This window comes from Peromyscus eremicus, chromosome 3 (assembly GCF_949786415.1).
Source record: "Peromyscus eremicus chromosome 3, PerEre_H2_v1, whole genome shotgun sequence".
Lineage (NCBI taxonomy): Eukaryota > Metazoa > Chordata > Mammalia > Rodentia > Cricetidae > Peromyscus > Peromyscus eremicus.
Genome location: NC_081418.1, coordinates 103,379,508 through 103,391,113, shown reverse-complemented (window position 1 = coordinate 103,391,113; position 11,606 = coordinate 103,379,508). Strand labels below are relative to the sequence as shown.

The following is an 11,606-nucleotide window of genomic DNA, read 5'->3' as shown; positions in this document are numbered from 1 at the left end:
CTGCTGGCCTGGTGTCATTTAATCTTCCCCCATTCAGCATTGCTGGAAGACAAGTTGTTGGCCAGGCCTCAAGCCTGGGGTTATGAATACAAGCAGGAACTTGTCTGGTGGGACTGTGTTCAACTCTTAAGTATCCTATCCTTTCCAGAGCAGAGGAAGCCAATACCTACCCCCAGCTTAGCAACCCCACCCAGTGCTACAGCAGGACTCTACAGGCACTCCACCCAGCCCACAGCAGGGTCCCGCTGCTGCCATGGCCCAGTCCATTACTGAACAAGCCTAAGCTCTGCTCACCTCCATTCCCCGAGAGGTTCCAGGGCTCCAATGAGCTTCCACAGCAATAGCTTAACACCATGGTGCCTGAGGTGTGTTCAAGAAATCTGTCACCACTAATAAAGTACCCAATTATTTTTCAGTAACTTACAACTAAGCACTGTCTACAAAAACGGGTCTTCTTTGCCTCTAGCAATGTCATCCTTTTGGTTTCCAATGACAGCTCCATATTTTCTTTCTTTATGAGAAGCAACCACCACTCTTAACAAAATGACCAACCCAGGAATGGAAGTGTGGCATCTGCTGTGCCCACATATTTGACAAGAAGCAACTTCCAGGAGGATGCTGTTCATATCTGGGTTCAGGAAGCGGGCTGGACTATAAAATCTTAATGCCACCTCTCCATCAATTACCCTGTAAAGGTTCCCAGCCTCCCCGAACAGCAGCACCATCAGGGGACCCAGAACTCAAATACCTGAGCCTGTGGAGGACAGTCCAAATCGTTAACTATGACAGACACTGTTACAGAAGCAAGCATGGGATATCCAGCTCTCTGGCTTTAAGTCTAGGGCATAGTTGCTAGGAGCTCTTTGCCATACAGCCGACAGTACTACTGCAGATGAGGTAGCTCTGGTGTGGGGGAAGTGGCAGGGCTCTGCTTGAGTTGTCAAGGTAGGTGACTGAGTCCCAGACCTGAAGGGGCTGCCAACCTCACACTGCCTCCCATTCCTCAACTTGGCAACGCAGGTAGTTACTCTAGAGTTAGTTTTTTGCTGTTATCTCAGTAGCTAGATGGGCTGATGTTTGTGTTGGGTGTGGAGTCAATCAAACTCTAGCATTCCTAGGTTTCAGAAACGTGTAAAATGAGTCTTCACAGCCTAAAGTTCTAGTGCAGTCTATCAGGGAGCTGGCAAGCAGAGAACTGAAGAAGTATCACTCACAACCCTGCATGCCTGAGGGAGAACAAGAGGCCAGGAGGCAGACATACCACAGCTGCAGTGGACACTGGACACTGGTTTACTACCTACAGCTGGGGCCTCTGCCACCTACCCACAGGTTCAGCTGATGTCAGGTGAGGTCACCCAATGCCACAAACCAGCTCCAGGGTGACCTGAGGGCTTCAGTTTGCTCCTTTTAAGACTGCAGAGCTTGAGAGGACTATGACAGAGTGACTGCCCGAGGCATGGTGCTCAGCGAGTTAGTTATGGCCAGGGCTGTCAGCATTTGGTTAAGCTATCTACTCAAGAAGGGGGATCCCAAAGAACAACCACTTGGCACAGCCCCAATCCCAAGTCCTGTGTTTCCCAGTGAACAGGACACCACCCAGCACAGCTAAGGCCTAAGGACAGTGTGGGGGTGGTCAGGGGTCAGGAGGGTACTGCCCTGCCTACTCACTGAAAACCAAACTGCCATCAGCTCAGCCACACTTGTTTTTCTCTTCTCTAACTTGTAGGGACAGGTACAATAAATAATGGAAACAAAGCTTCTTCAACATGACTTTGGCTCAGAGCACATGAGCAAACTGCATTTGACAGGAGATTAGCAGACTCGCTGAGCACATTTACAGACACGTCCTCCACAGTGCAGACTGTCTACACTTTTCTTCTTGTTGTGTGCTGGAGACTAAGGCCCTAATGCATATAAGAGAGGTAGCCAACCCCTGAAAGCCACAGCCCTAGCTCAACTGTTTACATTTCACAACAGGGTACCTACTTAGTGGAAGGTGTTGGTTCTAAGTGTTCTTGTGATTCCATGTGAAGTGGGGCTGGCTGAAGCCAGAATGGAAGTAGCTTTGCTTTCAGCCTCATCCTGCTCAGACTCTTCCTTGTCACTAGCAGCCTGTGAGCCATGAGCGGAGGATAATTTCTTCAGTCACAGAGGTCATACTTGGTGTCCTCCTGGCAGACTTGAGGTCACTCGCCACCTCCCCTCTGGCCTGGTTCCCACTGGGTGCTCATCTGAGCTCTTGGGGCCCGAGACAGGAGAGACCATGACCTCCCTGCCCCGGACCTGCTGGTACAGCTCTTCCTCAGACGACAGCAGGGGCACAATGGCCACTCTCCTTCCTCACACTCAGCTTGGTGCCCTAGACATGGGAGAGAACACTGCACATACCAAGGAAAAGCTTGAGAATCCACAAGACACATTAAAAAAAAGGGACATCAAATTTAATTTAAAGAAAAACAACCTGAAAGTAACTGCAAGAACAATGGGCAAATCAGCTCCCGAACAGAGCAAGGTGGTTACGCTGGCAGGAGGCTGGAGAAAAAGGAACATGACATCTAGCTGGAGGGACCCTTGGGTCATTTCTGACCATCAGAATGCACGTGAGCTTCCTTCTCTCTGAGCGTTCTGGACATCTCAAGAGGCAAAGTCTCCACTTCCTACACAGGACCGTCTTCCGTCTCAGCCGACTCTCAATGGAGGGGCGACTAGAACAACACCATCTCCTCGGACGAAGAGCATGGGGATGTTCCGCTTTGTTGACTGGAAGAGATGAAGCGGGAAAGCACAGTGAGGTCCAACAGTCGGAGCACTCCTATTCCCTGCATGACTGCAGCAGACACCACTGCTGCACTCAGACCCACGCTCCTCTGCCTATGTACCGCTACAAGGTATTTCCAAGGCTCCTTTGCAACCAGACCTGGGCACAAGGTTTTTGTGTTATTTTTTTTGAGATGGGGTCTCACTGTATGGCCCATGTTAGTATGAAACTTCTAATCCCCACACTTCAGCCTTGAGTGCTGGGATTATTACTTTTTTTTAAGATTTATTTTTATTTTATGTGTGTGGGTGTGTAAGTGCCCTCTTCTGGCATCTTCAGGCTCCTGTATGTACATGACACACATGAACTCACACAGATGGACACATACACATAAAACTTAGTAAATAAATAAATAGATGTAAAATAAAAACAAGTCAGACATTGTGGCTCACGACTGTTAATACCAGGATGGAGAAGGGTGAGGCAGGCAGGTCACCAAGGTTTCAAGTACAACCCCACTACATGGTCAAGTTCCAAGAGAGCCTGTGTTACAGAGTAAGACTGTGCCAAAAACAAGTACTAAAGGGGAAAAAGGGGGAAGAAGCAAATGCTCTCAGTCTCTGAGCCATCTCTCCAGCCCAGGTGCTGAAATTGCAGGAGGATGCCACTATGTCTGATTTCAAATTGCTTTGAGGGGAGGGGGAGCCAGGGATTGAATTCTTGCACATATTTAGTTGTTTTTTTTCAAGACAGGGTTTCTCTGTGTAGCTCTGGCTGTCCTAGAACTCAATTGTAGACCAGCCTAGCCTCAAACTCAGAGCTTTGCCTGCCTCTCCCTGCTGGGATTAAAGGCGTGCACCACCACCGCCTGGCTACTCCTGCGCATTCTAAGCAAATGCTTTACTACTGAGTTACATCCTCAGCTACAACTGGATTTTAGCCATGGGTTTCAAGGGTACTTCTAAATGCCAATAGGCAGTCATTGTTTTACCAATGGATGGACCCTGAACATTGAGATCTCAAGAGCAGGAAGGCTTCAGAAGTCTATGTCCCCAGCTTAGCACCTGAAAGAAAGCCATTGTGTTGACCTGTAGGCAGGGACTCAAGACTCCAGCATGCCCAGCCATCACACCTGCTTCTACATACTCCTGTGAGCACAAATGGGGAAGGCAACCTTCAAGGCTTCAGCTTGGTGATCATGCTTTGGGCAGTCAGCAAACACGGCACAATCTGGAGTCATCATTATGCCTTGGCAAATGTTAGGCAGAACTTGGAAACAGCCAAAAGACTTCCCAAACCTACAGACTCTGGGGACAAAGGCTGGAAAAAGCCAAATGTTAGTAAGTGCTGTGGTGTAATAGATGCATAAAGCAGGGAAAGTACAGGGATGAGATCAGGCAAGAACTGGTTAGTTATCAGGCAGACAAAAAGAAACAATGCCAGGTGCTTTTAAGCCCAGGTAAGTACCAAAAATAAATAAATAAATAAATAAATAAATAAATAAAATAAAAATAAAAAACCAAAAAACAAAAGACAGACAAGGCCTGGTAAAACTTCAGTTAAAAAACTTTGTTCTCAGGCAGACCATGAAGCCTGATGAAGCCCAGGGGAGGGTTCATCAGGGTAGTCTGAGAGACATTGTCTCCTCAGTTTCCAGCAGGTCTGTAATTACGTGAGGTCTGGTGCTTCAGGATGAGAAGCAAGGAGGTTCTGCTACAAAAAGCACAGTATCACCATGAGAAGCCAGGCAGCGAGCCACACTGTGGGCTGCTTGGTGACAGAAAGTGGTAAACATGATGGCTAGCAGGAAAAGTGGGCTGGAGCCAAATAACAGAACTTCAGCAATCAACAAAAGCAATACTCTGTGGTGGATGAGAACCAAAGAACAGGGCTAACTGCTTTCTGCTTTCCTATTGGCCAGTTGGTATCAATCCAGTCACTCAGGAGTTAATTATGCACACTGTGGGGAAAAGCTCAGGGAATCCCAGTGGTCTGTGGTCCTTCTAGTTTGGGGAATGTTACTATTCATTAGTTATGTCAACTGAGAGAGGGCAAAACATACAATGGGCCAAGGGGAGGCTGCTGTTTGGTTCCCCATTTCAAAGGTAATGAGAAGATACAAAACAGCAAGGCACCGTTTTCCACTGCTGCATGAAATGACTGTAGATACTACCCACAACATCACAGTCTGTCTTGCCTGTGCCTGCAGTAAACACACACATGACACACTACAATAACTATTGTAGGGGATGAAGAGATGGCTCAATAGTTTAGAGAACTGCTCTTCCAGAGAACCCAGGTTCAATTCCCAACATTCACACTGTGGGCTCACAACTGCTTCTAAATCCAGTTCCAAGGGATCTGATGCCCTCTTCTGGCCCCCTCAGACACCAGGCATGTACACAGTACACAGACATATGCAGACAACCATACACACATACAAAAATCCCCCCACTACCCCAGACAGAGTTTCTCTTTGTAGTCCTGGCTGTCCTAGAACTTGCTCTGTAGACCAGGCTGGCCTCAAACTCACAGAGATCTGCCTGCCTCTCCTTCCTGAGTGCTGAGATTAAAGGTGTGCACCACCACCACCTGGCATCATAAAATAAGTTTTAAAAAACAAAGAAAAGAAACTATTTTATTCAAGGGCTGGGTGTGGTGGCACAAGTTTTTAATCCCAGTATTCTGAGGCAAGGCTCAGACCAACTCAGTTGACTGGAAAAGACACTCTGTGCAATGTGCTCCAGGTTCCCAGCTTTGTGAGCTGTCACCCATCTTGGGGTGGGCTTTGGTGATAAAGCTGTCTTTAAAATCAGTTTTAAAAAAAAACGGTGGGTGACTCCAAAATCCTTGCATTTAATTACTACATTGTATCAACAGTCCCTAAGTAGGTGCCAAAACATAGTAAGGTTCCCACAAATGTGTTAAGTGCTGCATAATGAGATCTGACGCTGTCAGAGAGAAGATCTGCAGGACTTACTTTATATATCTCTTCATAGGTCTCTTCATCAATCTCTATCGTCGTCACAGTTTCTTCTACGTCTCCCAGGATCATATTTAAATGCTGATCATAAGCCTGGAGTGGGAGGGTGAGATTTGAGAAACAAGGAACAGGGCTCAAACAATACAAGTGGATTCTAAGCAGCATGTTCAATACTTACACCCCAAACTTTTACATGCAAATAGTAAACATGCCCTCTGTGCTAGTCTATCGTGTCTTCACAAGCCTTTCTCAGTGACAATACTGCTTACGATCAAAAAATGAATTCACTCAAAATAATCTGAAATTACTTCTTAAGTACTCACTTTACTTGCTACCCAAGGAAGTCCCACCATTCACAACAGTTTATTATGAAAAACAGCAAATTTCTGTTTGTCAGACTTCTTTCAAGGATAGTTAGCAACATAAGGTCCTGTCACTGTGTGATGGCACTGTGGTTCTCAAGCAAGGACAACGTCATTTGACCCTCACAAAAATGATACAGGTAGAGCAAAACCTGGCCCATTTTTGTGGACATGCAAACAGACGCCAGAAGCTGACACTGAATATCTTCCTCAGTTGCTCTCCACCTTATGTATTCAGGTAGTGTCTCTCCCTTGAACACAGAGCTTGCTAACTTGTCTAGCTAACCAGCTTGCTCAGGGATCCTATCTGCCTCCAGAGGCTGTGGTTACAGGGAAGCCACCACACCCACCTGGTGTTTCCACGGGTGTTGAGGATCACACTTTACCCAGTGACCATCTCTCCCACCTCCACTTTGCCCATTTATAACCTGTCCACAGCTTAACATGCTTCAGCCTCAGTTGGATGTCAGGAAGGACTGAGACAACCTCCAAAGTTCATTCCTTTTACTAAATGGCAAACCTCCTGGGGCCTGTTCAGAACCCACTCACATGTTCTTCTAACAAAGTGCTAAGTGGTTTGCCTGCTCATATCAAGATAAAAATAGCCTAACAGCCACATCGGGAAGGAGCTGCTTGGCAGCTACACAAATGAGCAAAATGTTCAGCTCAAGAGCAGGAAGCAAGCAGAAAGGTGGGCCACTTAGTACAGAGGTAAGAGCTGAAGATGCGGGTCCTGTGTTCATTGCATGATTTGGCTATTTGACACCTGGGGCCTATGCAGGATTGCTTGGCTCGGCCTGGGAGGAGGGGACTGGACCTACCTGGACTGAGTCTACCAGGTTGATCTCAGTCCGCGGGGGAGGCTTTGCCCTGGAGGAGGTGGGAATGGGGGGTGGGCTGGGGGGAAGGTGAGGGGGGCCAGAGGGGGGAGAACAAGGGAATCCGTGGCTGATATGTAGAACTGAATTGTATTGCAAAATAAAAATAAAAAAAATTAAAAAAAAAAAAAGGTGACTGGTCTGGACTCGGTGTCATTCCATGTGCCAAAGACCTATGTAATTTAGCTCCACCCCACTTCTCTCATCAAACAGATACTGCTGTTTCTAAAGGCTAGCTTGTAGATTAGTGACCCAATTTTCTTCCCAGCTCCAGAGGTTCTCTGTCCTCAAGTTTCAAGGAAGGAACTATCACAGTTTTGGAGAGTGAGACTGAAGTACAACTGCCTAGTGGCTCTGTCACTGACAAGACAGGGCCTGTTTCTAAGCCTGAACTAAGAAGACTTGGTTCAATTCCATGTTGTAAACCAACAGCCCTAAGGAAAATAACAAGTTAAGAAGAGACAAAACCTTAAGTATACAGTGATGTCACTTAATAGGACCAATTCTACAGAAATCATAAGTGTGCACTGCACAAGTAATAGTATATAAAAAAGTGCCCAATGCAGTTTTATAGCTGGGGAAAAAAAAAGTGTGATTCCTGCCTTACATAGAATCCTGTGCAATCACCAACTGTGTGATTATTCCACACACACAAAAAAATCACATGGAAAAGCTACTAAAAATATGTATATAAAGCCTTCCCTGCCTTTCTAGACAGGGTTTCACTGTGTAGTCCAGACTGGCTTCAAACATATGCTCTTCCTGCCTCAGTCATCTAAGTACTGGACTCATGGGCACATGCCACCATACCTCAGTAGGGTCCCCCTTTAAACACAGACAGCACGTACACACGTAGAAAAGATCTGGACGACTATGTAACCAACGTTGAATAGTGGTCATCCATAGTGAATGAGATTTCACTTTTAATTCTACAGATTTCTATGCTGTTTAACACTTTCTGTAGTGCTCTGGCTTTGCCCCATGCTAAGCAATCACTCTTACCAGTGAACTGTATCTGTAACTTGTTATAATTTTTTTCATAACAAAGAGGTTTTAGATGTCAATAACTAAAATAAATAAATAAATAAATAAATAAATAAATAAATAAATAAATAAATAACACCTTGTCCAATAACCTTTAAGAATAGAGGACAAAGCCAAGAATGGTAGTGCCCATCTGTAATCCCAGCTCTAAGGAGATGGAGGCAGGAGGATCTTGAGTTTAAAGCTAGCTGGGCTGCATGGCAAGACCTTGTCTAAAACAAAGAGGACAAATAAGTTTATTCATAAGTAAGGAGAAGATAAAATTGAAGGAGATAAAAATGTTCTATAGGGTTGGAGAGATGCTCAGGTTAAGAGCACTGACTACTCTTGCAGAGGATCCAAGTTTGGCTCGCATATCACCCATATCATGTCTAACTCAGCTTCAGGGAATCCGATGTCCAGTTCTGGTCTCTGTAAGCACGGGTACACACACACACACACACACACACACACACACACACACACACACTCACTCTCTCTCTCTCTCTCACATAAACATTCTGGTTAAGGGAAAAATATTTTAAAAATGAGTAAAGGATATTCATATTGTCTAAGATCTTCCAACTCCCAAAAGAAACTGCAGAATTCAAAACAGCATGTTTATGCTGCAGTTCTTAAATCTGTAAGGAGATAGGAAGGGATAACGGGAACATCTGGTTTTAAGATAATTTAACAGACAGACTTACATGTAATCTGCCTCGAAGCTCTCGGTCGTTTCTCATCTTCACATAAATTCGCTCATCCAAACTGAGCCTGATAAGATCCAGGGGCTCCTCTACGGTATTGGTAGTCTGTTGCTGATGGAAGAAGCAGGCTTAAGTAATGGACTATCAGAGGCAGCATGGTGTTTCAATCACTGTTAAGCAGTGCAACCAAGGGCAAGTCACTTAACCTGTCTATACCTTAGTCTAATTCGCCAAATGCAGAAAATAGTGTTTCCATAATACTATTTATCAGGTTTAAATGACATATGAAAGCTTAGAATGGTGCCTTGATGCTATGTAAAAGAGGGCTAAAACATGACTGAACTTCCACAAAATCCAAAGTGTTAGAGTACTACTTAGGGACCTTAGCTTTATCTTTTATACAATTTAATCATTTGAAAAAGACACCTGCCATACCTATTCACACATACTAATTAAAAGTCTGAAGTCAGCACAGGGCAGGTTGAGTTTAGGGTGCTGATTGGCCAGCAAGATGAACCTATCTAGTGAGTAGCATAGGACAGAGGCTGAAAGAATTGACTTAGAGTCAGGCAGCCTGTGTTCAACTCCAGGTTCTGGACTGGCTCTTCTGAACTGGGATTAAAAATCATGTCATCTCTTGTTTCAGACTCCTCATTTGCAAACTGGGGAGGCAACATCTTTCCCTTGGAGATCTTATAAGGACTGAAGGGTCTATCTAAGTAAAAAGGAAATACTTATCAATGATTACCATCATTACTGTTTTGTTTTTTGTTCTTTTTTTTTTTTTGGTTTTTTCGAGACAGGGTTTCTCTGTGTAGCTTTGCGCCTGTCCTGGAACTTACTCTGTAGCCCAGGCTGGCCTCGAACTCACAGAGATCCACCTGCCTCTGCCTCCCGAGTGCTGGGATTAAAGGCATGCGCCACCACCGCCCGGCTTTTGTTTTTTGAAGAGATGTGCCCATGACAGCCTTTGACATGCAGCAAATTTCCTGTATCATTCTCCCAAATGTTGGGATTATAGCTGTGAGCCACTTCTGGATCTTTTAATTTTGTGTGTGTGTGTGTGTGTGTGTGTGTTATGGCATTCAAGTTGAGGTCAGAAAACAACTTTCTAAAGTTCTCTCCTCCCCCTGGGTTCCAGGGATTGAACTCAGGTTCTCAGGCTCGCAAAGTGCAAGCACTGTTACCCGCTATCTTACCAGCCCCACTCCCAGCACCTGTAGTTCTTATCTTTAATATAATATCTTGCTTGCTTCAAGATTTAAGAATGTTATTTTTCTTGGTCAATCAGAATTACTCTTCAAGAACTGTTAGGACAGGTTTCAAAGGTTAGAGCTAGGATGACTTGGAGTCAGCTACGTGGAAGAGATGGTTCCAGCCATCGGGAGTTAGTAAAAATATTCAATAAGCTTCTCCAGTGAGTACCTGGGGTCAGCGAAAGTTGACTGAAAATTGTAGGCTGTGTAGATATAAGAGGCTGGATGACAGGAAACAAACAATGCCCCCCTCCCCACCTTAGTTCAGCAGGCTTTTGTTAAGAACCCGACAACCAACCACTCACTGGATTACAACCATACACAAGTCACAGCCCCCTCAACGAAGCTCATTCTAGTACGGAGAAGGGCATATAAATACATAGCTGTAAAACAATGAAAAATCCCCATGACAGCTCTCTTCAGTCTAGGAACCCACTGTCAATCGTTTTCACCCTGTAACTTTAAATACTGACTTTTCAAAGAAGCTTCCCCTGAACACTGGGTTTATTCCCTCAAATAAATACCTACTGAGTGCTCCCAGCACTGTCCTAAACCTAAGGAAAGAAAAGTAAAAACCCTTTTAAAAGTTTATTTTTAGCTTATATGTGAGTGTTTTGCCTGTATGTATGTGCACCACATGCACACAGTGCTCTGTAGCAGAGGCCAGAAGGGGGCACTGGATCCTCTGCAACTGGAGTTAAGATGCATTGTGGATGCTGGTAAGCCAACATAGGGATGCTGGTACCCAACCAGGTTCTTCCACAAAAACAACAGTGCTCTTAACCCCTAAACCATCTCTCCAGCCTCCCAAAATCCCTATTAAAGAATTTCTATTTGTGAAAGTAACACATTAAATAAAGAAATACATATTTAAAATAACATGCTCTGAAAACAAACAGTAGGTTAGTCCGTGTGTGTGTGTGTGGGGGGGGTGCGTGCGTGTGAGGGAGTGCAAGTCATTTCGGTGGTCCGGGAACTCCACAGATACCTAAGGAACAGGAAAGAGCAGGTGAAGAGGCCTGGAGGCCCTTCTGTTATTCTGTGTACCCGATCTTGGCTTGTTTTCTTCGTACTACATCTCTACCAGTTGCTCCACCTCGTATAAACTGCACCTTTTATCAGACCTCCCGCATAATACACTCCAAGTGAGCCACTGCCTGTGCACCAGGTATTTACACGTATTACTAAGCGGGTGTCCACTACTACATCACTCTTTCTGTCGGGCATCGACAGCCGTTTGCATTTTGCAGATAAGAGCCGACGACGACGAGCGTGATGGGTTCGAGCGTGATGGGAGCGAGGCGGGTTGAGAAAACTCTGGGCCTGCGGAAGTTTTAGGAGCTAGCGCAGCCACGGAAGGCCGTGGTTACTCGGAAAAAAGAAACAGGCCACTTCCCGGTGAGCGCGGAAAAAAGCGAACGGGGCCGGGAAGCTCAAGCGTTCCCTCTACCAGCGCCTCGGGACAAACTTACCTGATCTACGTCGTCCGCCATGTTTCAAACGCTGCGCCCTTTCCACCTCTCGCGAGAGCAGGCACTCAGAAACACAAGGCTTCCACTCGCTGGAAGTAGACCTACATTATTTTTGTCCCTCGGCGCCCCTGTAGTTTACATGGGGGCGGGGCTTCCTCGGAGGGCGT

General features: G+C 45.6%; 1 protein-coding gene across 1 annotated transcript; it reads right to left on the bottom strand.

Annotated features, from left to right (window-relative positions):
• Positions 1–2,419: 2,419 nt before the first annotated feature.
• Lsm3 (LSM3 homolog, U6 small nuclear RNA and mRNA degradation associated) lies at positions 2,420–11,573 on the bottom strand. Its single transcript, XM_059258208.1, has 4 exons — positions 11,440–11,573; positions 8,712–8,822; positions 5,739–5,834; positions 2,420–2,760 (listed from the first exon to the last, which is right to left on the bottom strand). The coding sequence occupies exons 1-4, from the start codon at positions 11,458–11,460 to the stop codon at positions 2,680–2,682; spliced, it is 309 nt and encodes a 102-aa protein (XP_059114191.1). The 5' UTR covers positions 11,461–11,573; the 3' UTR covers positions 2,420–2,679.
• Between the last annotated feature and the right edge of the window lie 33 nt (positions 11,574–11,606).

Excerpts from the sequence above, each read along its gene's own strand:
- Lsm3 (XM_059258208.1), bottom strand. The coding sequence starts at position 11,460 with ATGGCGGACGACGTAGATCAG. Across the intron at positions 8,823-11,439 it reads TGGCGGACGACGTAGATCAG|CAACAGACTACCAATACCGT; the intron begins GTAAGTTTGTCC and ends TTCTTCCATCAG. Across the intron at positions 2,761-5,738 it reads CCTATGAAGAGATATATAAA|TCAACAAAGCGGAACATCCC; the intron begins GTAAGTCCTGCA and ends CATCTCTTCCAG.